Source organism: Cervus elaphus, chromosome 4, assembly GCF_910594005.1.
Source record: "Cervus elaphus chromosome 4, mCerEla1.1, whole genome shotgun sequence".
Lineage (NCBI taxonomy): Eukaryota > Metazoa > Chordata > Mammalia > Artiodactyla > Cervidae > Cervus > Cervus elaphus.
Window position 1 is genome coordinate 15,606,318 of NC_057818.1, and position 25,619 is coordinate 15,631,936.

A 25,619-nucleotide genomic window follows, 5' to 3' on the forward strand; every position below is an offset into this window, starting at 1 on the left:
GAGTTGGCGGATAGGGCGGGGTCAGGCCCACTGAATACCAGAAGAGGCGGGGCAAGGTCGGCTGAGTGACAGGAAAGGCGGGGTCACGGCCGACCGAAAGACAGGCGAGCGGGGCGGGGCCTGGCTGGCTTCGTGACCGGCGTCGTCGTCACGTGACGCGGCCGGTCGGGCTCCCAAGATGGCGGTGTGCGTAGCGGTGATCGCCAAGGAGGTGCGTACGCGGGCTGCAAGGGCCGCTCCAGCGTCACCTTCTTTCTCCGCCTTCCCTCCTTCCCTGCCTCGGGGACTCCAGAGGGTGGGCTCTGGGACTTTGGCTAGCCTAGGTGGCCGGGGCGGGCCCGGGGTAGGCGCCGCGCAGACCTACACCTGCCGCTGCCGGAGCGTCACAGACCGCTTCCGTCCCGGCCCTCGCTCCGCCCAGCCATCGTCGGCGGGCTCTGTGGTTTCCTGCTCCGGAGTCTAGCCGTCCACTTCGGTCCGTCGTGCTCCGCCGCGCGCTTCCACCGGCCGGGCCATCGCTCACCCTCCACCCCAGACGACTGACTCGGTTTTCTCCGCTCGGCAGCCACAAATGTACCGTGGCACACCCCTGCCTAAAATCTCAACATTGGCTTCTCATTAGATTCACGTCTGAATAACTTTGCTCCCATACCAGTGACATCCTTCACTCCAACCAACGGAATTACTTGCAGCTCCCCTGGCAGGCTGAGCTCTCTCACTGGGTCTTTACACCTGGGACCCCTCCCTCCGGGACCCCTCCCTCCCTCTCTTCCACTCCCGTTCTCTCCACAGGCCACCATAGATTTCACTTTCTGTAGAAAGCTCTTTCTAAATCCTACGATTGAGCTGCGTGGCCATTCACCCGCCCCTACTACAGGGAACCTTGGTAGCCTCATAACCTTTTGTTAAGACCAGGCTTCTACCAAAAAAAAAAAAAAAGACCAGGCTTCTGAGGCTGTTCTCCCGTGAAGCTCCTGTTATGCTGGGCTCTGTGCTAGCACGTGCTGCATTATTTGTTGGTGGGTCTGTGGACTGTCTCCTTCACCCGATGTCATCCCTATCAGTCAGGGTAGAGGCAGTGTTGTGCACACTATATCTGTGCAGCACCAGGCCTGTGGCAGCCTGGAAAGATGCTGTTTGAACTCCAGGGTTAGGTTGCTCCAAAATGGCTCTGCAGAGATGGAGGTCTGAGCTGAGCCTTGAAGGGTCTAGAATGACTCTGCCAGCACCTCTGCCCAGGTGACATTTGCAGGAGTTGGCATTTTGGGAAACAGCCAGTATCATGGGATTAGGAGAAGGGCACCCGCTAGGGTGGGGCCTTGTTTTCTGGGCCTGTGCACCCAGGGTGGATCTTCGTCACTTCAGCCACCATCATCCTTTTCTTGCAGAATTATCCTCTTTACATCCGCAGCGTCCCCACGGAGAATGAGCTCAAGTTCCACTACATGGTGCACACATCCCTGGACGTGGTGGATGAGAAGATCTCTGCCATGGGGAAGGCCTTGGTGGACCAGAGGGAGCTCTACCTGGGCCTGCTCTATCCTACAGAAGACTACAAGGTGTATCCTTGTGTCTGTCAGTGACTTCAAGTCGGGATTTCCTGCAGTCACGGGGTGCACTGTAGCATCAGGTTCCCTTGAAAAGCATCTTATAACGTCACTTGGAAAGGAAAAAAGATGTGGGCTTTTGACCAGTGGAGAATTAGAGCAGCTTGAGACCAATTAAGACTTCATACCCTTTTTTCTTTAGTTAAGAGGATGATGTGGGAACAGCCAGACTTGAGTTGCCTGAAGAATTGTGACAGTCCTCACTTGTCCCTGGAGTTTGTGGAGGGACTGGGGACTCTCTAGCGTCATGCCTGCAAGGACGCCTTCCTGTGCCGTCCCAGCAGGACCACCGCCTCCTGAGCCAGGGGTCATCATTCACTCATCTCTTTTTCAGGCTCAGCCCCACCTGTCACTCTAAGATCTTGACCAGGAGAGATTACTCCAAAACCCATGGAGTTCAAAGACATTCCAACAAGTATTTAATAGTAATGAGTTTGCCCAGTGTCACTGCCTGGGAGCCACTGGTTCACAAGACAAAGTGGCCTTTAGAGGTGTGGGTACCTTAGGCAGACTGCACCTCGTTTGTGCAACCTCTGGTTTTGCAGTTAACTCTCTGGGGCTGGGAATTGATGTACAGAGAGGGCGAGGTGCCCCAGGGTTTGGGCAGGTCGCCCCAGGGCTTGAGTTGTGACAGGCCTTAGTTGCCTGCCCTCTGCTCCTCCAGCAAACACCGAAAACTGTATAAGGAAGTGTCCGGTCACACCCGGCATGGCCCTGTGTCCTCCTGGCACTGCGAGACAGGCCCAGCCCAGGGCTGGTGTTGTGATGCAGGTTGTCATGCACCTCCAGAGCAGCTGAGGAGCTGGGGGACATGTGCAGATGGCCCTGCGCTCACAGACTCTGCAGTGATGAGTCCCTGTGTTATGAGCGAATTCCCTAACCAACTGTGCAGATACGGTTATGTGACCAACTCCAAGGTGAAGTTTGTCATGGTAGTGGATTCCTCCAACACAGCGCTCAGAGACAACGAAATCCGCAGTGTGAGTATGGGGACTGGTGATTTGATTTTCCATGTTTCTTTAGAAATGCTGAGAAGCCCCCAGCGTGGTGGCAGCTGTGCATCCGTGTGAAGTAAACATGTTGTTGCTTGTTTCAGATGTTCCGGAAGCTGCACAACTCCTACACAGACGTAATGTGCAACCCCTTCTATAACCCCGGGGACCGTATTCAGTCCAGGTGGGCGTGGCGCCTTCTCTGGTAACCCCTGCCCTGCTGAGAGGCAGCAATTCTGAGAGGGATGGAGAGAGGGAAGGTCTTTTAAAGCAACAGGCACTGTGCCTCTAAGGCAGCTGTTCTGAAATGGCAGAACCCTCTTTTCCCAAACAAACACTTACATGGATCTCCAACATGTGAAACAGAAGGGGAGTTGGGGAGCAGGGCGGGGGCAGAGCTCATCCATCTGGTCTTCCAGGTGCGCCCAGCAGGTACTGGGGCGCCTCCCCAGATCCCAGTGAGGGCCCAGGCATGTGGACAGGAGCCTTCCGGGAGAAAACGTTCTCTTGCCAGTGCTGATTTTGTCTTTGACATTGAACTTGGATGATTAGAAAATTAAATTACAGATATCTTCCAAATAGCCTTCAGGTAAACACAGACAAAACACTGGAACGTCAAAAATAATGTTTCCCAAAGAAGCATTCATGTGTATGTGCTCCAGAACTGCTCCTGGGAATTCCCTGTGTTTCCAACAGGTGACTCCAGCCAGACCCTTCCTGTGGCACCTCCCTTCAGTGGTGACACTGTGTCTTAGGTCATCCGGGGTCCCACCCCTGACTGGAGACCCAGCCAGGGCAGCTCTGTGGAAAGTCACACAGGAGTGAGGCAGGAGACTCAGATTCTCACCACCCAGTGTGGGAGGATGCACATGCGGACTTCAGCTGGCTTCACTTACCTGGACCTGGGAGACTGACATCTCTGCCAGCCAGGGATGGAGGGCGGGTGTAGGTCTGCCTCTTTGATTGGTCTATTTCTTTCTACAGGGCCTTCGATGGCATGGTGACTTCCATGATGATCCAGGTCTGCTGAGCAGAGCTCTGCAGCCCCTGGCTGGAAGGAATGGTTCTGTACATAACCGCGTTATCCAGTTGTCTGTTCATCTCACTTGCCTCTCCTGGGGGTCGCCGGGGGCAGGGCCTCATGCTTGGGGCATGTTGACTAAAGGTCTTGTGAGATCAGCTTTGGGTTTTTTCTTCTGAGACAGCAGAGGCTTTAATTAAAGAGAGTTTAGGGACTCCCCTAGTGGTCCAGTGATTAGGACTCTGAGCGTCCACTGCAGGGAGCCCAGGTTTGATCCCTTGTGGGGAAACTAAGATCCTGCAATCTATGTACTACACCCCAAAAAAAGTTTACCTGGGACTTTACAGGGGACAGAGCTGATCAGGGACCAGATGGAACAGGAACTCTTGTTCCCACCAGGCATGAAGGGGCAGGGAGAACCTGGTGGCAAGAGCTTCTGGAGCTTGGAGCCCTGAAGAGGCTGCGAAGGGAGGGGCAGAAGACCTGTAGACCAGCCACCCTGCTGCGTCAATGCCCTGGCTGCACCCCCCAGTGACTGAGAAGGTGGGCTTGTCTGGAGGGGTCAGCCTCCTGTGCCCAGAGCCCAGTTAGAGGGGCAGGTGGGATGGCCTGCACACCTTCCCCTGGGGGTGGGGCTTCCCCTTTCTGGTCTTGCTCCACCCTGGAAGGCTGCCTTCCTGAGACCGTTTACCTATCATCTTATCAACTGCTGGTGGACACCAAATGAGCAAACTCTTTGAGAGTCCCCTTCTGCCTCCTCAGTTACTCTGGAGGGGGTCTCTGGCCAGGAGAAAGGTGGCTTAGACTCATTGGGAGTGGGGAAGCTGTGATCTGTGAGTGTTGGCAGCCCAGGGCTAGATCTGGGGTGTATTCTGCTCCGCTTGTCTTTGGGTTTACTGCACAGATGAAATTTTTTTTATAATTACAGAAATTAAAAAAAAAAGAAAAGCTCAGAGTGTATGTGAAAGGCACAAGTCCCAGGTTCCCCACCACCACCAGCCTACACACACACACACACACACACACACGGAATCACAGGACCTAGACGAGGGCCAAGAAGTGTGATCAGCAGATATGGGGCTGATGCAGCCATCTTCACATGGGCTTTCTCCCCAGTCCATCCTCAGATCTCTGGTTGAGCTGTTACTAGTAATCTCTCCTGCCTGAGGAAATGACGAAGCAGGGATTGCAGTTTGCTAAGCTGACATCCATTCTGCCTTGTTTCTTTACTAATAGATCCCCAGTGTTATTGGAGACAATTGGCCAGACAAAATATACTTCCTTATCCTCACATGGGTAGGTCATTGTGGCATGTGAGTGGATGATGTTGGGAAACACTTGCAGGAAAGAGACTTAAAAGAGGGATTTAGCTGGCAGTACCTTCACCTTTTCCCTTCTTCTGTCTTGGAACTTGGATGTGATGGCTGGAGCTTAGGAAGCTATCTTTGACAGCATGCAGACAAGATTCATCCTCTAAGGATGGGGAGCAGAAAACTAGGCAAGGTCTGGGTCTTTGCTGACATACCAGTCCTGAATGTTCAGCATTTTTTTATAAATGAGAAAATAAAACCCTTATCTTGTTGAAGCCACTGTTGTTTGGGTTTTCCTGTAGGTGGAGCCAGACCAACCCATAAATGGCTTTACATTTAAGGGTTTTCACATGGATTTCCATTTTCAGCCTGAGAAAATAAGGGTTAGAAGTAATATGCTTGCCTTTGCCAACAGAACTCTCAGATAGTGCTTTCACCTTAACTTCTGTTTTCTTCATACCATGAGGCTGGCCTCAATGAAGGCCGCCTGCCTGCGTCCCCTGCTGCCTCAGGCCCATCCTCCCTCCAGGGCTGAGCCCTGTCAGATGCAGCTCCTACTCAGCCCTTGGCTGTTGCACCAGTGATTTCTGTTGAAGTTGGTCTTCCCTCCCCATCAGCATTCCTTCTCCCTTCTGTGTCAGGCCAGATGGGCCAAGAGGATGCTGCGTGTCTTGGCTTCCTCTGGGTACAGCTAAGGAAGTGTGGGTCGGAGCTCTGGCCGCCCATGTGGGCTGCTCAGACCTGAAATCCAAGGGAAAGGAGTGCCTCCCAGGTCCATTCTCCTTGAAGTGGCCATACAGAAGGGATTAAGAAGGTACTTCTGAAAAGGGACCAGTTCCTTGGGGTAGATGCCTGTCAGCAGGTACTTATAGAAAGCAACTTGCAGGGACTTCCCTGGTGGTCCCAGTGGCTAAGGTTCCGCACTCCCACTACAGGGGGCTGAGGTTCAATACCTGGTCAGGGAACTAGATCCCACACACTGCAACTGAGAGTTCACATGCCATAACTAAAGATCCTGCAAGTTGCAACTAACAGATCCCACATGCCACAACTGAGACCCAGCACAGCCAAAGAAATACACGTTTTCTAAAAAGAAAAGCAATGTGCACAGTGACAGTGTGGAGCCTGCTTGCCAAGGAGGGCACTGACCTGAAGTGTGGAGCCGCAGGAGCTGGTGCTTCATGAAATTCAGCTCCAGGGTGCGGTGCAGGCAGCCTGTCTCTTCTGCAGCCCCATAAGTGCACAGGGTCCTGGCAAGGGCCCTGCCACTCAGCCCCTCACACCCATCTTCTCCAGGGGTGGGCAGTGGTGTGTATGTGTGAGCGTGCTGGTGCGTGTGTAGAAATAGAATCTATTCTCACACGGTTCTGGGGGCCAGAGTCAGAAACCGAGGGGTTGGCAGGGCTGGTTCATCCTGGAGGCTCTGAGGGAGGGTCTTTTCAGCCTCTCCAGCTTCCAATGATGGCCAGCAGCCATCGTGGCTCCTTGGTTTATGGACACATCACTGCAACTTCTGCCGTCTCCACATTGCTTTCTCCATGTGTCTCATACCCAGTTTGTGTCACTGGGTTTAGGGCCACGCAGCTGAAGCTTAGTTGCATCTGCAAAGACCCCTTTTCCAAATAAGATCACATCTACAAGCACTGGAGATTATGATGCAGACATAATTTTGGGGTGTTGTCATTCATGCCTCTATAAGGACCATTGTGATCCCAGATCAGCAGGGGAATGTGAACCTAGCCTGATGGACACGTGGATGGAGAGCAGAGGGCTACTTGCCCTCCCGAGAGAATGCTGCCTTCACTGGTGCTGTAAAGGGGACACTGGGCACTGGGGACCTTTGGGGCTTGGAGCCCCAGAGCAGCTGTGTTTGAAACTTGAGTAGCTGATAACTGAAAGGTTACAAGGCAAAGAGGGTTTCTTTAGAGAAGCCCAGGGAGAGGTTTTTTAGTTACTTAAGGCCGTGACCGAGTGTGTCTGCAGCCCAGACCCACAGCTTCCTTCCTCAGCTCTGAGCTGAGCGTAATCAGTGCACAGGGAGGGGGGGGAGGGGGGGGGCGGGGGGGGCGGGGCGGTGCAGGGCACAGGCAGGGGGCCGGCATGGAAACCTCTGCGCTCAGGTCTCACCAGGGCTGGGCCTGCACCCTCCCTCTGTCACTCGTCATGGGCCGAACATGTGTCCCGGAGGCCACAGGACCTGGGGTGAAGACACAGCAACAGCTTGTCCCTACGGTGTGAGGGGGCTGCCCATTGGCTGTTAGCGTGCGTCTCAGATTGAGTCACCCAGCAACTGCTTTCTCTGCACCTGAGGAAACAGCGTCCAAGTGAGGCGAATAAAGGGGACACTGTTGCCATGTGCCTTTAAAAAATATTCAAGTTTAATAATTTATACTTTACCAATAAGACACTATTTCTACTTTTCTATAAAAGGCGTTAGTGGAACATCCCTGAGTAAGTCGAGCCGGCGCTGACCCCGTGGTGCCCAGACCTCACCTGCCCACAGCTTCGTCCCATGCCCTCCACAGCCCTGACTGGCGTCCGCGCCAGACCCACCCTGTGCTCCGCTCCGTGCACGGTGGCCTCGGTGGGGTCCAGCAGTCCTCCAGCGGAATGAAGGGGGAGGGGAAGTTATTCTTAGGAGCACCAATGTTGATTCCTGACCAAGTGGCAAACCCCACTCTCAAAATCCCGTCCTCGCTTCAATACGGAGAAAACCACGGTGAGAATCTTCCGCGTCCCCTGAGGGAAGGAGAATGGGAGGTGAGCGGCCTCCAGAGCTCCGCCCACCGGGCCCCGCCCCCGCCCCGCCCCAATAGGATCCCGCCCTCCCAGGGCCCCGCCCACCGGCTCCGCCCTCGTGGTCTGAAACGGGCCCCGCCTTGGAGGCCGCTGTGGGGGAAGGATCCCACTCTGGCGCCTGGGTGTCCTCGAAGGCCTCCGCGGTCCGTGGAACTGATCCCTGGTAAATTGGTCCTTTTGGGCAGCACCTGGAAACAAAGGCCAAGTCCGCCTGAGATCTTTGTTCTCATATCCTCCTCCCCACCCCTAGCCGAGACGAAGACTAAAGCTGCCTTCCGGGGTTTCCCTGCTGAAGGCTCTTAAGTAGGTGAACACAGGCCCCAGCACCCACCAGGCCCTGGTGGCCCCAGGGCATGCGGCTGCCTGAGGCATCAGACCCTAGCCTGGTCCCAGTCATCTCAAGATCCCCACTTAGACCACAACAGTCCAGCCACAGCTTCAGTCAAGCCAGCATCTCCCCCTGCAGGTGGAGTCTGGGTCAGGAAGGAAGCCTCAGTCCAGCAGACGTGCCCAAACACCAGAGACTGGCAAAGGGCCAGGCTGGGGCAGCTGTGTGTCCTTGCCACTTGCCCCACCCCACCCCCCACCCCCTCGTCTTGCAGTGACACACACCTTGATGACCCGGCCTCGAAAGATGCTCTTGTCCAGCTCCACAGCGGCCTGGGCCGAGCTCTCGGTGGCAAACTCTATGTAGGCATAGCTGGGATGGAGCAGGGGCCAGTGAGGGCAATGCTTACCCAGGCATAGCTGTCCTCCCCGGGCACCGGACCCTTCCTCGAGGTCACCTCCCCAAGGCCCCACACTGACCCCTTGGGGTGTCCAGAGAACTTGTCGCACAGGATGGTGACCCGGTGGATCTCCCCGCAGTGGTTGAAATAGGCCTCCAGCTCCTGGGCCGTGCCCCCATAGTCCACCTGCCAGGCACGGGCCATGGTGGGGGGCCTTGTGCACCAGCCTCCCCCTCCCAGGGGCTCCTGCAGCACGTTTTCTTGGTAGAGAGGGGTTGATTGGGCCCCGGTGTGGGGGGTAGTAGCTTGGGCCTCTGTCCCAAGGGGACTGGCTACCCAGAGGAACGTTCCCCAAGTTCACTGGCCTAGGCAGGGGTTGTGGCTTTTCTGAGTGGAATTTGTTGCCAGTGATCTGCTCACCCGGAGACTGCACATAGAAACCCTGAATCCCAGGCTACAGTGGGTCTGACCACAAAGAGTCCGCACTCCGTCTTGGGGATGCCCCCTCATTGGACCCCCAACCCAGGCCACAGTGGGTCTGACCACAGAGGGTCTCCGCTTGGAGATGCCCCTTCATCAGACGCCCCTCCTGTTTCTCCTTTTCAGGCCTGTGTGGCTTTGGAGTCTGCCCCTGAAACACGGCCCTTCGCCCTTCCTTTAATCCTCTCAGCCAGGAGGGGGCTGCAGTTGCCCTCCTCCCCTCACTCACATTGCCCACATAGACGGATCTGTGGTCAGCTGCTGCCTTCTCCAGGGGGCTGTCTGTGGAGAGAGGGGCTTCAGGACCAGGGGCTTGTCCTGGGCAGGGGGCTCCCGGCAGCTGCTAAGGGCAGGCACCCCACCTGGGTGGCTCAGTCCTCACTCCTCCGGGAAGAGGTACACCCGCATCTCTCGGGGACTCTTGGGGAAGACCACCCGTCAGGGCTTATCCAGAAGGCCCCACTGCCAGGCTGGACCTCATGGAAACCCCAGCCTCTCCCTGGGAGTTTGCAGTCATCCCAGTTTACCAGGAAAGGGGGCTTAGAGCCATGCAACCGAGGACTCAGGCCCGCGGCCCAGGACAGTGGTTGGCCTGGTCCGCTGGCTCCTACCTGTCTCGGGACTCAGTAACTGCCTGGCCAGCAGGGCCCCAGCAGCTTCCTCTCCTTCATCCAGTTCCTGCACCATGGGCGGCTCCGGCCCCTGGGCCTGCTCCATGGCCCACAGCTTCAGTTTGATGGCCTCTAGCTCCTGCCAGCACATGGCCCAGGCTGAGCCTCGAGGTGGGACGGCCCCTAGGCTTCCCTGGAGCGAGGACAGAGGGGATGGGCCTGCCGGTCCTCAGGTCATGCTGGGGGCTCCCCGGAGGGGTGAGGGAAGCGGTGAGGACCCTGGCCTGCAGGAAGCCCCTTTTATCCACCCCAACACACAGAGGCCTCTCCAGCCTGTGTGTGGCGGGTGTCCATCCCTACACCCTCCTCCAGGCGGGGGACAGTGGCCCTCTGACCCCTGGAGGCAGAGCTACAGCAGTCTATCCCCTGGCCCCAGGTTCTCCCGGTTCCCAAGATCCCGCTGGCTTCCCCCAGGCGTTCCACTCAGTGGTTACCTGGTCAGGCACTGGGCACTCAGCCAGGCCCTCCCTCTCCAAGAGAGACAGCAGGAAGCCGGCATCTTCCTCATCGTCTTCCTCAGCTTCCCCCGTCTCCTCCTCCTCCCCGCCAGCCCCCGGACCCAGACGGGTCTTCTCGGCCGGGCTCCAGGCCCCCCAGCCCTGGGCCTCGGGGTCTGAGGAAGCCCTCTGGAGCCAGGCCTCAGTAGGGGGAGGGAAGAGGGCGCGGCTGAGGAAGGGCCACATGGCGGCAGGGGTAAGGGGCAGGCCAGGCTTCCGGGCTCACTCCACGCCAGCACCTGCCTGCGCCCTCCTGGGTTTTAAGCCCGCCCTCCCAGGCCAGGTGTTCCCACTAGAGGCTTCAGCAGTCTCCTGCCTGGGGCCAAGCCTCCACTCTGGCTTCTGGGCCCTGAGGGATCAGAGGCCAGACCCCCCACCCTGGGCCCTTCTTCCTTGCGGGGCGGCCCCTCCGGGACACTCAAGATGGAGAGGGTGCAGCTGAGGTGGGGCTCAGAGGTCTACTCCCCCACAGCTCAGCCTCACCTGTCAGGATGCAGGAGTGGTCCACGGGGTTGTCTATGGGGTTGTTGTCACACGCCTTGCTATGTCATGCCTCCAGTGGTCAACCACCGTTAGGATGACACCGGCACGAGCAAGTTACCTGAGTGTGCAGAAGCGAAAGTGGGGCATGGGGGTCAGAGCAGGCTTCCCGGAGGAGGTGGCGTTTGAGCCAGCCTTCACAGATTGGGTCAGGCAGAGCTGAGGCGAGCGTGGCCTGGGTGGAGGGAACAGCTTGAGCAAAGGTCTGGAGGTGGGGGTTGGGTACCACGGGGTCAGAGGTCTTGCAGAGTGGGGTACTGGGCCAGAGGAGAGACGTCCCTCCTCTTGACCCCCATGGATTCCCCACGGACCCTCCCCCTTCAACCCTAGCTCTTAGGTTGGAACCCTTGAGGAAACCGCAGGCCTGTGCAGATCAGGCCTGGATACCGGGGGCTTGATGGCAGCTTGTCAAATCTTGGCCTCTTCCCGTCATTCTCCTCAAGGGCGGCTGCAGGCCTGTGTCCCTGGGTGCCTTGGTTTCCGGTCTCCCCTCCCAGCAGCTGCTCTGGCCTTTTTGCTCCCTGGTATGGCATCCTCCTGAGTGTTTGCTCACCCAGCACGTATCGCACCCTCCAGGCTGTAGCTGGTAGGTGCCCGTTGGACCTCTCGGGGTCTCTTTCCCGGGATGGAGCTGGGTGATGGGAGAGCTGAAGCCTGTGGACCTTGGGGGCCAGAGGTGGGAGGACGAGGCATGTGCTGTAGGGCCCGCAGTGGCTGCCTTTTTCCTCTTGGCTCTGTTCTCACCTCTGGAGAAGCTGAACTAAGCCTGCATTGTCCCCCCTCCTCCCCCTGGGCCCTGGAGGGAAAGGAGCGGGCCTGAGCTGGCTGTCAGCCTATAGGCATGGCCTCCTAGCTCCCAGCCCTCCTGCCTGCGACAGCTCTTCTCCCCTTGGCTGCACATGACTTCATGCACTTGCATGTCTGAGGCCCCCGGGGCACTATTGCCAGTGTGCTGCTGCTTCCAGGAAGCCCTCCTGATTGCTCCCTCTTGTGGCCACAGTGCCCAGGCCTCTGTTGGTCCTGTGTAAGGCACATGTCCCCAGGTTTCCCCCACCCCAGCTGGCCAGAGTGCCTCAAGGGCAGCACGGAGGACATGGCCCCAGCCCAAGGCTGGTGGATGAGGACAGAAGTGCGGCTGCCGCAGGTCTCTCGTAGCTCAGGGCAGTCAGCTCCCCTCACTTGCGGGCCAAGACTCCATGAAGGGGCTCTGGCCCGGGCGCCTCCCTCTACCTCCACATGGGTGAGGGACAGCATGGCGGCTGTGTCCAAGCCAAGGGCCGGCTGGACTCTGGCCTGGCCCGGCAGGCTCCTCTGAGCTCAGACCTCTGCAATGGAAAATTGCTGTCATCCCCTCTGTGCCGGCACTGCTGACACACCAGGCCCGCTGGGGCTCCCGCCAGCCGCCTGGCGTGGGGACAGGCTCGCCCCCACGCTGGCCTTTCCAATGACGCCGTTCAGAATACACCATGTTCCAGGCTGGGCTGGAGTATTAATAACAGCCTCCTCCCAGGACCGCCCCCAATCCCAGAGCCCTAGCCCGGGACACCCACTCTGGGCAGGACCTGCCCTGTGAGCCGGGATACTATGGCAGGGACACCCCGGCTCTTTGGGGTCAAGGTGTCCCTTCCCTCGGCGTCCACCCTCAGAGCTTGTGGATGGTGCCTACATGGCCACAGGGAGGGGTGCTTGGGCCCTTGAAGCCTTGAAGTCAAGGTCGTCCCAACCAACTAGAGGACACACCTTCGAGCATTCACCGCCCCCCCACCACCACCCCCGTGCCCCTTGGCCAGAACTCAGGAGGCAAGTTATCTGCCCCGTCCCGCTGACACTCCTACCCTGCATCACATGTTCATCCACCCTCATGGGGCAGGGTCTTGTCCCTCTTGCCTGGCCCTGAGAAGGCCCCCACACAAATCTGTGTGAAGTGGGCGTAGACGGAGTCGCCGGACACTCAAGGAGACGTGGAGCCAGTGTTGGCGAATGGCAGCTTTATTCCATGACACAGAACCCACGGGGCCTCGAACAGAGAGATGGGGGGTGTGGGAGGGTGGCTGCCAGGACCCCGCCCAGCACGGAGGAAGACAGCCCGGCCCTTTTGGGAGAATTAAAACATAGCGTGAGATAAAAAGAAGAGGACGTGGACAGTCAGTTTGTCCCCACCAAGCTGTGTGTGGCTGTGCCCGGCCTGGCTCCCACTGCCGGAGCCCCTCACCCACAGAGGCCGGCCTGGTTGGGCCCCTAGCCCTACCTTCAGACGTTTAAGTTTGGGCTCCCATTGAGCCCGCTATGTTGTGTAACTGCTGTAGGGGGTCTCTGGTGAGGTGCCCCAGGGGCCGACTTAATTGAAATGAAAAGAACAGGAAGCAGGCAGACAGAGTTTTCTGAACACTTCGGACCATATGGGTTGCTCCAGACACTCGGCTCCCCAGCCCTCCTCCGTGTGGGCTGTCCAGGCCCCTCAACTCCGCCGCCTCCTCCTGGGCCAGCAGGACGAATCTGGTTGGGGGAGGGAGGACTGGAAGATACCTGTGGGCCGTGGGGGCCTGGAGGCAGTTGTGCGGCCGCAGGGGCCAGGGAAAGATGAGGTGGGGGCTGCACTAGGCCTCCAGGGTCCTGGGAATGCCGGCCTCATCAGCCTGGGTTGGGGCTCCTTCTCTGCTCTCCAGCTCTGAGGGGCTCACTCCCAGCTCTGGGACCCCCAGATGGAAGACAGGCGAGGAGGGAAGGTAGAGCCAACAATGAGTACCCGGAGAAGGGGCTCTGGGAGCCCTGGTGTCTGGTGCCAGCCAGCTTGGGGCTCTGTCTCCTCCCTTCCTGGGAACACCTCTGGGCAGTGACCCCTGGTGACAAGGAATGCAGCAGGCATCGCGCCGGACCCCCTCAATCCACCCTCAGCGGTGTCCAAGTCTTGCCAGGGAATGTGCCTCCCTGACGGATGGCCCTGGTCACAGGGCCCCTGAGCAGCTGTGTGGGCCGCCTCCAGCACCTCTCCTGGTCCAATGCCACCACACTTGCCAGGCGGGCTCAGACTGGCCAGAGCTGTTGCTACAGTGTCGGTCCAATCTGCCTACAATGCCTGTAGCGGAACCTGGTCTGTCCCTGGAACAGGCCTGGATTCATGGGAGGGGCACTGGGAGGGGATGGCCAAGGTGGCTTTGGGTCACTGAGGGTGTTGGTGCTACACTGGGTCCTGGCTGGGGATGGGCTGAGCCATGGTTGTGTGGGTTAGATGGAGACACATGCATGGCATGCAGACGGGCGGATGGTAGAAGGATGAATGGGGGACTAGGTGACAGAGTAATGGACAGACGGACAGATGGATGGACGGATGAGTGAGAGACTGGATGGCCAGAGAGGTGACCAGATTGGTCAGAAGGATGAACTGATAAAAGAATCAATAGATAATTTACAGATAGCCTGAAGAGATGGGCAAAACAATGGGCAGACACATGTGCTATAGAACTGGGTCAGGCAAGGTGGGTGGACTCTGGTGTCCTTTTGAGGATGTATTTGGAAGAACTGGCGAACAGGAGGGAGTCAGGGCCGGTCCTGACCTCTCTCCACAGTGTCATTGGGATGAAACCAGGAGGAAGGCCCCTCTCCCGGCCCCTTCCCAGAAGGCCGGCTCCTCCGTCCTACAGCCCGTACCCTCCTGGCCCTGAGGCTTTCTCCAGCTCTCTCTGCCCTGTAGTACCCAAGGCTTTCCTTTGGTCCTGGTGGGCCATAAGGATAGGAAGCCTCCTAATTCTGACAGGGTCTGGGATGTGCCAGCCTGTCCACACAGGGAATGGGGGGCACTGGTCTTTGCCAACAGAATACCCCCAGACACTACGTGGGGACAGTGACACATCCTAGGAGAACAGCCAGAGAGCACAGTGGGTGGGCAAGGTCAAAGGGCCTCACACCAGGGGCTTTCCACGGGAGTCAGGGGGCCCGGGCCAGCATCTGCCACCCTGGTCTTTCCATCCTCCCTGGTGTGGCCTGGTGGGCTGGCAGCTGTGGCTGCCGCCCACCTCTCTCTGCCCTCCTATCCTTACTTTGGCCTCAGAATGGGGGTAAAGCTGCTGTTTCGGCCTGACTTGCGGGGAGGGAGGCTCTGCCAGCAGCCACATCTAACAGAGCTTTGGGGTCACCAGCGTGTCGAACCTGGGCCTCCTGGGAGGGGATCCCCACACATGCACCAACCACCAGAGAGCCCAGGGGCAGGACAGCCTCGGGGCAGAGAGAAGAGGTGGGACCCCTTCTGTCCAGATGTCCTCTTTGCTTAAGAAAGGCAGCTGCTGCAGATGCAAACTGCAGGAAAACACAGACCCCCAGTCCCCTTCCCACCAGGGCTACTCATTCTGAGTTTGCCTCTTCAAGCAGGGCCTGAATGCAGTGACTAACAGAAACAGGCTCCCAGGGCACGGAGGAGGCCTGCCTCGTGTGACCCGGCCCGCACCTTTGGGATCTGCTGACATGGCGCCCACGGGGACGCCCCCTCCCTCCCACTCTGGGCCTCAGCCTTCGACTGTGCTGCCCACCCGGCCACCACCCTCTGACCCTGTGGACACTCTCTGCCAGCAGGGGCTCTGTCTGTCGGTCTGTGGCCGGCCCCTCACTTGAGGCTTCTGCAGGCCCAGCCAGCGGCAGGTCTTGGTGAATGAGATACAGGTGTGGAGGGTCACACCAGGAAGACAGCTTTTCCCAGGGGGCTTGCAGCGACCTCTTCCCAACAACTGGGGTGGGAGGGACTGCCCCACCTCAGACCCTCAGCCTGTGGTCTGGCCCTGCAGGCTGGTCTGGACTGACGCCACCAGCTGGCCAATATGCTACCACCCCTGGTGTGCCCGCCTGTCCTTGAAGAGGAGCAGAGGCCAGCCAAGCCCACCCGCGGGGCTGCAGTAGTCCTGACATCAGGGCCTTGAACCACTCCCCCCACCCCAGACCCCGGGCTGCCCTGGGCACCACCCACGCCCGCCTACCAGCAACCTCATAGGAACAGAGGCCAAGGGGAGGTGGGCCTACATCATAGCATGTGCAAAACTGCCATTCCAACAGGTTCAGCGCTTATAAGAGAGCAGACTGCACGTGTGACAGGTGCCTCATGAAAGGTTGAATCCCACGTGGCCCCTGCTCTTCTGAAACCCACAGAAGTGAGCCTCTGAGAGGCTGGCAGCCCTGCGCAGCCCACAGGCTTTCTGGAGGGTGAGAGGTCTAGCTGGGCGGTCAGAGTTAGGACTCCTGCCAGGTGGGGTTTGAACAGCACCTCGTCTGTGGTGACCGGATGGAGTCCTTCCTCTCAGTACTCAAAGGATAAGTTCTCACAACTCTGGAAAGTAACAATGATCAACACACACATTGCTGCCTGGAGGACCACAGTTCGGATTTCTCTGAAAACCTAGTTCCTATGCTTTACATACCTCCATGGTTTCTCTTAATTTTTTATTTGGCAAACATCTCTTCTTTATTATCATCATCATGAATATCATCATTTGGACCTCTGCAAGGACTATATACATTCACATTATCATATACCATTGACTTCTTGCCTCTCGGCAGGCCCCTGGGCTCTGGGTTTCAGTAGCTGGTCACTATTGCACTCCAGTCCTGGAACTTCTTACAGCCATGCAGTAAAACCCCGATCAGAGACTGTGTCTGCTGTTTGTTCTCCCACTGAGTACAGATCAGAATTTCCTTATTCCTTTATTTCCTCCTTGAGATCGCTGGGGGAGCGAGTGGGATGGGGGTCAGGGTGAGGCGTGGGGTGGGGACTTCAGAGAGACCATCCCCTGAGGAAGAGCTGGACAAAAATGCAGGGTTATATACAGCTGGTCAAGTCTCCAGAAGGTGCAGGGAGGGCAAATTGCTTTTCTTTGTGGGTTTTTTTTTTTTCCTTTTTCTGCAAAAGTGTGACGACAGGAGAGGGGCTGCAGGAAACACGGGGGCTGGGACGGAGAGACGAGCTGGGCGGCAGGCTCGTGTAGCGGGCGGCAGAGGTAGAGGAGGACGAGGAGAAGCAGCAGCGGAAGGCGTGGTGGCTGTCTCCTCGTGCTCAGAAAAGCAGTCGAGAATCAACCCGAAAGATTGTCACAGTTTTGTCTCGGAATTATATTCTCTCTCGGAAGGACACATTAGCACTTTTTTCACAAGTGGAAAGGATGAAATGTGATGGAAATTCACAGAGGGTGTGAGGACGGACAAGATACCCTTCCTGCGTGTGTGCAGATGCATGCTGGGTGTGTCCCAGCGCACATGCACACACACACTTGCACACACGTGTGGGTGCCGAGGGCCTCACTGCCCACCCCACCCGGCCCCAGGGGAGGCGCTGCCATGGAGTTGAAAAGAAAGAAGTTGCTTCCTGTTGGACAAAACACTCCAAACCCCAATACCCCATCGCCCCCCAAACAGAATCAAAGCAAGAGAAAAGACGGACATTGGAACAAGCCCAGGCGTGGAGGAAAACAGTGAAAAACATCCTTTGGCAGTGACAACAAAATTTTGGATTTTGACTTCTTGTGTATGTTTTTTGGATTTCCTTTGGAGCAGAGGTGTGTCCGGCGTCCTTGGCTAGCTAGCTGGCAAGGTAGTTTACAGGTATGCTTCCTTTCAGTTCAGTTCATTTCCGTCGCTCAGTCGTGTCCGACTCTTTGCGACCCCATGGACTGCAGCATGCTTCCTTTACCTTTTTTTTTCTTTTTTTTAAAAAACTTTTTGGATTTCTACTTAAAGCCAAAGAATTTGACATTAAAGGAGAAAAAATTCTGAAAATGAAAAATTACGACTTGAGTCTGACATCTTTCTCACCAGCCTCACCGCATTGGCCACACACCCCTAGGGCGGTTTCCATGAACTGGCGGCTCGGATCTCCGGCTATGAAAGAACAGTTTTCCTTTTGCCTTTTGAATCAGGCAAGGGGAGAAAACCTCAGTTTTCTTTGTCCATTTCTGAGTAGCTCTCTTGCCACAAAGTCCCCCAAAATTCTTCAATGAAAATATAAGCCACCAAACAATTCTATTTTTTCATCGAAGAGAAAGTATGTGAAAGTCATAAAGAGAGAAAAACAAGACAGAGAGCAAGACAGGGAGGGAGAGGTGGGTGTGGACGAGCCGGTCACCTCTGGCCGGCGTCCGCCCGCTGCCTCAAGTTCAGCGGGTGGTTTCTGAGGATTCGGAAGAGGTCGAGGCGTGATCGTCAGGTAGCTGAGGAAGTCGTGTGGATGCAGTCTTGTTGGTTCTGTTTTCTTTTGGAGAGAAGCAGTAGCAGCGGTGACTCCCATGGTCGGCTCCCAGGGCTGGGTGCGCGTCCTGCGGGCCGGGCGGGGCTGGGCAGTTCGATGGGCATCAGGTCCTGGCGGGTCAGCGGGGCGCTGCGTCCAGGGGGCCGGGTGGGCCAGGAGAGCCAGGGCGGGAAGGCCCAGTGGAGCCCGCCTCGCTGGGGCTGGCAGCGGCCGGGGGCAGGCAGGGGCCCAGGCCTGTGGCAGTGTCGGACTGTCCGGGCACAGGCTCGGCTACGGCAGCCGCGGGGCCCTGCAGGCTCTGTCCGCACACATGGTGGTGCTTCTCCCAGTCCTTGTGCTGGCAGAAGGAGCCGCAGTAGCGGGCCGCGTTGCAACCGCTGCATGTCTCGCTGGCTTTGCGCCCACAATTCCAGCAGCTCTGGAGGTGAGGGGGAACGATCAGGGTGGCCCAGATTCACCCCCTGTTTCCCCTGAGCACCCACCCAGCTGCAGACCAGGCACACACTCCAAACACACCGGCTCAAACCCAGCCACAGCATCACAGAGCAAGAAAAGAAGAAAACTCAACACTCCCAGGCTCGCAGGTGACCCTCTGCAGATATGGCCCCTTGCCTGGGCCACTCTGGCGGGACAGGCTCCCACCACCCCAGCCCACCCCAGGTTCATGGTGTGCCATGGCCCCTTCCCTCTCTTTCAGGAATCCCTCCTGGCACTGCCAAGGCTTTGATACCAGAATGTCACAGCCTGGGCAGAGTAAAGGGGTGGTGAGTGCCCACAGCTGCTGAAGTCCTTTCCCTACCTCTGGGCCTCTGCTCCTTTTTTGTGGAATAAGCAATTGACCCCAGCCACCCACGTGAGCAGAAGGTGGGCAGGGATTCTACCTTCCAAAGGCCGGAGGCAGCAGCGTGGGCTGTGGGGTGGGGAAGCCAAGCCTCCCTGGCAGGAAGGCCCACCCGCCCAGGTAGCCTCCCCCGCATGCGCGTCCATGGCCTGAAGCTGCACAGGCCATCATCCTGCGTCCCCTCTCCCTTGGTCCCTCAGACCGTCAGGTCTGTCTGCTCCAGCTGAGAGTGCAGTGGAAAAGAGATGCACATGGGCATCACCTGACCGGGAGTCATCTCCTCATTCCCTCCCAGGGCCGGCCCAGCACAGACAGGCCCAGGGGATTTTGGAGAAGTGCCCTCCTTAAAGACAGTCCAGGGGCCCCTGGAGAGGGCTGCACCCTCCTCTTCACCTCTCTGCCTTCTGAGCCATTCTCAGACAAGGAGAGAATGTATGTGGTCACCCAGGTTTCCCACCTGCCCCACCAGATCGGTCCAGCTCCCAGACACACAGGCACCAGCATGGTGACTTGCACACCCTTCTGCTTTCAGGGGTCAGAGAGGTCGTGGGCTTTGGTGTCAGCCAGCCTGGGTTTGAACAACAGTCCCACCACTTCCTGGGGAGTGACCTGGGGTGAGCCAGCCACTCTCTGGAGGCCTCAGTTTCCACATCTGTACAATCAGGACACCCACAGGATCCAGCTCACCAGGGCACGTGGGGTCAAGAGGCCCCGGGCGGGGCTGCACAAGGTCACGTGGCTGGGAGGTGGTAGAGCCAGGGTTGCGTCCTGGACTGGGGGGAGGGGAGGGGGGCGGCCCTACCTCGCTGGAGTCCTCCTGCTGGTTGACCACAGTGAGGGCGTCCTCGGAGGCCTGCCGCCGCGCCTCGGCCAGGGCCCGCTCCATCTTGGCCCGCTCTGTGCTGATGAGCTCGTGGGCCTTGCGCTCAGCGTCAGACACGGCTTTCTGCAGCTCTGACATTGCCTGCCGCTTCACCTCGTTCACCGCCTCCTCTGAAAAGGACACCTCGGGCTGTTCATCTAGTGGGCCAGTCCAGCTGGATCTCCCCTGCCCACAACCCCGGAGCGGGCAGCCAGGCATGGTTGTGGGGAAATCTCCAAAGCCTGCCCTCTACTGTGTGCAGAGTGCCACGCCCTGGAGGGTGGAGAGTGGGTCAGCAGGCCTGGGAAGGCCCTGCTGGGCCCCTCCAGCATATGGGGAGGGTGGGAGAGTCTGGGGCCCCAGGCCATCCCCACTCACCCGCCTTTCTCCAGATCTCCTCGGGCATGTAGCCAGACAGGGTCCGAGGCATGAACTCCCGGTGGACGTCTGAAACACAGGGACACCAGCGTCACACACAAGATGGGGCCTCGCCTGGTTGGGCCTTGGGGGCAGGGCGTGGGAGTGACCTTGGGGGTTCCTGAGGTACACATGGGGGAAACCCTGTCTCTGCAGCTGGTGGAGGGGGGAACAGGGCAATGTCATGAAGGAAGACTGTCAGGGGCAATGGGCCTTGGATTTGACTGGGAGCTGGGACGAGATGGCCTCTCTCAGGTTCCACAGTCATCAAGCCCCCGGGGGCCTCCCAGTGCCGAGCCCTTGTCCCATCGGAACCAAGAACTGGGCATCCCCGCAGGTCAGGCAGTGTCAGTGCAGCAGAAGACCCTTCTTTTCCAGGTGGGGTGGTTTGGGTGTTATTTCCCTGCAGGGCCATGATCAGTGATGGCCTGGCCCCTGGTCCCCCTGCATCGGCCCCACACGTGCCCCCCAGCGCACCTAGCTGAGCACCTTCTGTGCCTGTGGAGCTGCTGAGGGGCCGGGCGGTCGGCCCAGGGCCCTTCTTGCTGTCCTCTGCCGCGTCGCTGCAGCGCCGGATCCAGTGGTTGAGCTCCTCACGGTCAGCCTCCTGGCAGCGGCGCAGCACGGTCAGCGACCGCCGCGTCTTCTCGGCCATGTCCATGATGCAGTTTAGGAGCTGTGGGCACCCAGGGTGGGTGAGTCGCACGCAGAGGAGGACAGCTAGGACACTGTCCCACACTCCAGCCCGGTCCACCCGACTGTGTAGCCTACCCACAGCTCTTGAGGCATTGGCTGGAAAACCCATTTCTGCTGCTGCGAAAGATCCCTGAGCACCTGCGCAAGGACTGGGGAGGCACCCAGGGCTCCCACTGGTGGGGAGACTGTCCAGGACCCAGAGCTGGAGCTCTCCTTGCAGTCCTGGAGTTGTGGTCTGCCCCGTGGAGCAGAGGGGTCAGTGCTGCTCTGGGGACCACCCTTCTCTTGGGCTCCCCTCCCCAAAAGGACACGGGGTGGGCATGACCTGAAAATGGTGTTGAAGGGGTCCAACCCTCATGGCCAAGGGACCTTCCTCAGGGAGACAGTCCATGGCGGCCCAGGGAGGGAGTGTTCTGAGGGTTGGCCAGGAGTGCAGAAGCAGAGGCTTGGGCACAGGGCTGAGGGAGGGCACAGCGGCCGGCCCCCGCAGCCTCTGCAGGTTGGGCAGGGCGCCTGGGAGTGGCTGCGGCACCCCGTGGCCTGAGCCTGGACACTCACGTTATTGAGGTGCTTCCACTCTTCCGCCCACTCGCGCTCCGTGAGCCTGTGGTCAATCACTTCCTCAGGCCGGGATCCGTGCATTGCTGCGGAGGGAGCGTAAGCTCAGGCCCCGCCCCTGCCAATCAAGCCACGCCCCCGCTCACATCCCCACCCAGGCCCCGCCCACAGGCTGTGCCCGCCTAGGGTAAGTGGGGAGGTGAGGAAGAGAACCCAAGGCTCTGACCCTCTCTTTGCCCACCGCCCTGGATGGAGTGGGTCAGGAACAGGCCTCTCCTCTACTCATGCTTGAGAGGAAGAAACCAGTGTCCCCATCCCTTGCTTTGACTACTCCTTCTCCTCCCCCAAATTCAGCCACTCTCTCTTTCTGCCCCCTGCTGCCAGAGAAATGGCAGTGGACCTCACTTAAGGGGCGTCTCCACTGCTCAGGGTCTCCTTGTGGCTGCCTGGCTTCAACTCACACTGTACTGCTTTTCCTGAGCTAGCTGAACTCCTATGCACCCTCCAAAGCCCAGGTGACAGGCTCCTTCCTCCTCAGCAGCCTTGTGCTCCCAGATTCCCTTAAGCCCTGTATATCTCTGGTTGCTTAGTAATCACAGGTGCTTCCTTGCTTATTCTCAATCACCCAGCAGACTGTGTCAGTCCACAGGGCAGGGCTGGCAAGGCCTGTTCCCCTCCGTGGGCTGAGCTCCTGGGCTGAGCTCCCGCTTGGTAAGAGGGGTGCATGGCTTAATCTGCTGGGTCTCAAATAAGCAGCTCCAAGTGTGGTCTACTGGGAAACAGTGAGGCTTGAAAAGGTCAAAAGCCCTGGCACTCATTCCCCATGGGGCCTGGGCCCCTTGTCTTACCTGTGGCCTCAGTTTCCCCGCCTCCCTGCCTCCCTAGTGGGAGGGGAGAGCCCCTGGTGTGGATGGAGGAGGGCTCTGTACTTAGTGCTTTACCCATTCACCCCTGCTTCATCCTCTAGGGGAGGGGGTCATGCCATTATTTCCACTTTACAGATGAGGAAACTGAGGCTGGTTAAGGGGACATGTTGACCAAGGTCAAGCAAGGTCAACTGGTGCTGGGGCTGTGCTCTTAGCCACTGGCTGGTACAGCTCCAGGGACTGAAACAATGGGATGCCCCCACCCCCTAAACAGAAACAAAACAACCATGAGCCGAGAAATTCATGCCAGAGGGGCAGCATCTGGCGTTCTCATAGCTTCTCCTCTTATACTGCTTGAAATACCGAACACGATCACCCTCACTGTGACCCAGCATGTTCCATGCTTCCTGGGCTGGGGTCTACTTAGGCCTTTCTTGGTCCCCAAACCTGAAACACCTCCTCAAATTGCAGCCAAGGTGGGAGGTGGTAGCCACAGCCCGCTGTCCACCCACCGCCCTGCCCTGCTGCTCGTGGAGCTGGGGCCCGCGCCAACGCCCCAACCAAAATAGTGGCTGAGATCTGCCTGACAGCTGGCGTTTATTTTTGCGTTAGCAGAAGCGGATGGGAATTAGCACCTGCCTGACCCGGCTGTGGGGAGCCAGACGCTGTCACCTGCTGCCTGGGCCCAGGCCCTGGCAGCTCCCGTAGGGAGGAGGTGGGGAGACGGCCTGATAAGGGGCAAGGCCTCTGCTGACCCTGCCTCTGGGCCCCCGGTTGGTGTCCTGGGCCTCCGTCTCAGGGGCAGCCTTTGCAGGCTGGTCTTATTCATCTCTTTGACCAGCACAGAGGAGGTTCAGAAGGCCGGTTGTCATTGCTAGACGACTTTGGGCATGTCCATTACCCCTCTGGGCCTCAGTCTGCCCATCTGTGATGTGGGTGGGCTAACACATCACACAGGTATATCAGAACACATTGGGGGTGCCGCCTTCTGGAGCCCAGTAAAGCATACAGTGCCAACCAGACTTCCACCAAGAGCTGTCACCCTGCCACCAGCACAGCTGGGCCTGATGGCACCCACTCTGGACCCAGCCCTCTATTAACCCCTCATGCCCCAAGGGCAGGACTGCTCATAGACCAATCAGCAGAGAGGCTGCAGGTGTGCGGGAGCCGGGGGGGCCATCACTTGCCCAGGGGTACACCTGAGGAATCTCAGAGCTCAGAGGACCAGGCAGTCCTGCCCCCAGGGGTGTGGCTCCAGCACCCAGTCTCTCTCATCTCCTTCCTCTGCTCAGGGACCACCTCCTAAGGATCTGGTATTTTGGTGTTGATGCCCGTCCCATTAGAGGGCAGAACTGGCCATGTGTGATCAGTGGTGCATTCTGCTGATCCCTTGGGGCACCCAGGTCTTGGAGGCGAGGCCACAGCTCCTATGACTTGGGGACCCCCACGTGCCAGGTGTTTCCTGGCTACCATGCACCCCAAGAGGCTCTAAGTCCCCCAGGACAGGTACTTCTGCAGCCATGGTGCCCCTCCCTCCATGGGGAGGGGTCTTTCTGGGTCTGGGGGATGTCGGGTTGCCCCCCCAGGACAGAGTCTCAAAAGATGACTGTCCCTCAGGCTTCCGGCACAGCCCAGCTGGGGTGGGGTGCAGATCCTTCCTCTGCATTGTGTTCTCAGGTCCCTCCTTCCAGATAGACGTGTCCAGGCGGTGCCCGCCTGCAGGTACACACAGCCGCCCTGGCCGCCCCTGCCCACACCACTCACCCAGCTGCCGATGGCGCTCCCGCAGCTCCCGGGGGTCAAGGTGGCGGTAGGAGTCCCGGAAGTGGTGGGCCATGGCCATGTCCTCCAGGCGGTAGTGTGGGGGCGGCGGCGGGTGGGGCAGCCCATTGCTGGGGCTGTAGCGCTGGGCGGGGCTCAGGGTGCATGGCCGTTTGCTGAGGTGGTCCGGGTGCAGTGGGTCCCTGTCTGACCCATTCTCTTTGGTCCTGGTCCAGAGAGCAGGTGGGGACAGTGGTCAAGGGACCACGAGCCATGGACCGAGGGGAGAGAGGGAGGCAGGGGCGTGGACAGAGTGAGCGAGTGGGAGACAGACCTGCCCACTGGGGGTCTGGCACCCCCTTTCCCCTCCTTCTCAGGGGTGCGGGCTCCTGGGGCTTGGAGGTCAGGGTGCTTGGGTCTTCTTGGAGAGAGTGGGGAGAGACAGCCTTCCCTGGCAGCAGGACACACACCCGCACTGTGACCCAGCAGTGGGTGTCAGCCCAGCACCTGGGGACCTCGGGCCGCTGGACATTCAGGCACACCTGTGGGGAACTCCTGTCGGGCAGACTCCTGCCTCTCCCTTGTCCTCCCGGGGTGGGGTGATGGGCATCTGAGTCCTCAAGAGGCCTTGCCACGGCCAGAGAGGGTGGCCTCCCAGTGATCAGCCTGTGCGGTTAAGGCTGAACTTGACCAGCCCAGTGGCAGCAGCCACGGAACACAACACGGTTTCCACCTGCGTTCTCAGCCCTGGCACTGGGCGCCTGCTGAGCCTCGGCAGGAGGGCAGCTCTCAGGAGTCAGAAGGGGAGGGCGCTGCCTGCTGCGCCCCTAGGTACCTGTCGGGGGTCCTCCTCTTGCCGTTGTCGTTAACCTCCAGCAGGAGCTCCGAGGAGTCGACAGGGGAAGAGGCGTCAGCATCCAGCAGGGCTTGCTCATGCTGGGCCAGGTACTGTGCAGGGCTCTGCTTGGCCAGGCGGGCGCAGTGCAGGAGCTCCCGCTGCAGCAGGGGCAGGTTAGCCTGTGGGGAGGGCGGGACGGGCTTGGACTGTCTGCTGGCTGAGGTCAGGGCACAAGGGTGCTCAGATGTGAGGCAGGGAGGCCAATGGCCAGCATTGCTCTGTGACTTTGGGCAAGATGCACGACCTCTCTGGGCCTCAAATTCCTCTGCTACAGCTTGGGAATGAGGGCAAGACCATGCCCCCAGGGGATTTGGGGTTTTTTTCCCATCACTAAACTCCCTTCTGCTCTGGCATCAGAAGGTGAGGAGGGCTCCTCCTCAGGACCCACTGCCTGTACCTGTGGGAGCAGGTCTTGGGTGAACCCCTCTCGGAGGACAGAGTGAGGCTCAGAGTGGAGGGGCGGCCCCCACACTCAACTTGCACCATGGAGGAGCAGGACCCCAGCACACCTGCCCTGGATGGCTGGCCCCTGACTTCCCACTTCCCCTCCCAGCCCGGCCTGGAAGGAAGGCTCTGTGTGCCCACATCACTGAGCCAACACGTGGTCACCTCCCAGGGGAGGGGGGTTGTCTGGACACGACCACTTGGCTCCACATTTGTGGGTTAGGCACCACAGCACAGGAGGGTGTGGTGTGTGTGGGGTGGGTACAGGATTCAAATGCATATCTGGCCTGTGACAACCGGACGTGACCGCTGTGTCCTCCAGCCTCCGCCCTCACCGGGCTCTGGGCCTGCCAGCTGGGCCGCAAGGGACTCTGTGGTCTTCCCAGAACCACCGTTGGGCAAGGGGTGC

General features: G+C 58.8%; 3 protein-coding genes across 12 annotated transcripts in view; 1 reads left to right on the plus strand and 2 right to left on the minus strand.

Annotated features, from left to right (window-relative positions):
• The first annotated feature begins 93 nt into the window (after positions 1 to 93).
• On the plus strand, positions 94 to 5,205 carry TRAPPC2L (trafficking protein particle complex subunit 2L). Its single transcript, XM_043898287.1, has 5 exons — positions 94 to 211; positions 1,389 to 1,561; positions 2,500 to 2,587; positions 2,704 to 2,783; positions 3,584 to 5,205. Exons 1-5 carry the CDS (start codon positions 179 to 181, stop codon positions 3,627 to 3,629), a joined length of 420 nt encoding a protein of 139 aa, XP_043754222.1. The 5' UTR covers positions 94 to 178; the 3' UTR covers positions 3,630 to 5,205.
• Positions 5,206 to 7,286: 2,081 nt separating this feature from the next.
• PABPN1L (PABPN1 like, cytoplasmic) lies at positions 7,287 to 10,774 on the minus strand. The gene is made up of 7 exons (XM_043897999.1): positions 10,043 to 10,774; positions 9,549 to 9,687; positions 9,167 to 9,219; positions 8,537 to 8,643; positions 8,342 to 8,429; positions 7,775 to 7,917; positions 7,287 to 7,669 (listed from the first exon to the last, which is right to left on the minus strand). Exons 1-7 carry the CDS (start codon positions 10,289 to 10,291, stop codon positions 7,630 to 7,632), a joined length of 819 nt encoding a protein of 272 aa, XP_043753934.1. The 5' UTR covers positions 10,292 to 10,774; the 3' UTR covers positions 7,287 to 7,629.
• A 1,844-nt stretch (positions 10,775 to 12,618) lies between these two features.
• CBFA2T3 (CBFA2/RUNX1 partner transcriptional co-repressor 3) overlaps positions 12,619 to 25,619 on the minus strand; it is an 81,250-nt gene continuing 68,249 nt past the window's right edge. For 8 of the 10 annotated variants that reach the window (XM_043898290.1, XM_043898288.1, XM_043898297.1 and 5 more), the window contains 7 exons: positions 24,704 to 24,885; positions 23,872 to 24,095; positions 21,242 to 21,327; positions 20,465 to 20,663; positions 19,949 to 20,017; positions 19,511 to 19,701; positions 12,619 to 18,285 (listed from right to left, as the gene is read on the minus strand). In XM_043898290.1, coding sequence (XP_043754225.1) covers positions 17,986 to 18,285; positions 19,511 to 19,701; positions 19,949 to 20,017; positions 20,465 to 20,663; positions 21,242 to 21,327; positions 23,872 to 24,095; positions 24,704 to 24,885 — 1,251 coding nt within the window. In that variant the 3' untranslated portion in view covers positions 12,619 to 17,985. The remainder of the gene's footprint in view (positions 18,286 to 19,510; positions 19,702 to 19,948; positions 20,018 to 20,464; positions 20,664 to 21,241; positions 21,328 to 23,871; positions 24,096 to 24,703; positions 24,886 to 25,619) is intronic. The other 2 variants (XM_043898291.1, XM_043898289.1) reach the window with 1 other exon arrangement.

Bases quoted from the DNA above. Each gene is read 5' to 3' on its own strand.
- PABPN1L (XM_043897999.1), bottom strand. From the start codon at position 10,291: ATGTGGCCCTTCCTCAGCCGCGCCCTCTTCCCTCCCCCTACTGAGGCC. The intron at 9,688-10,042 runs GTAACCACTGAG...ATGTGCTGGCAG, and splicing joins AGTGCCCAGTGCCTGACCAG to GAGCTAGAGGCCATCAAACT. The intron at 8,644-9,166 runs GTGAGTGAGGGG...CGTGCCTGGCAG, and splicing joins GATCCGTCTATGTGGGCAAT to GTGGACTATGGGGGCACGGC.
- TRAPPC2L (XM_043898287.1), top strand. From the start codon at position 179: ATGGCGGTGTGCGTAGCGGTGATCGCCAAGGAG. The intron at 2,588-2,703 runs GTGAGTATGGGG...TGCTTGTTTCAG, and splicing joins GAGACAACGAAATCCGCAGT to ATGTTCCGGAAGCTGCACAA. The intron at 2,784-3,583 runs GTGGGCGTGGCG...TTCTTTCTACAG, and splicing joins GGGGACCGTATTCAGTCCAG to GGCCTTCGATGGCATGGTGA.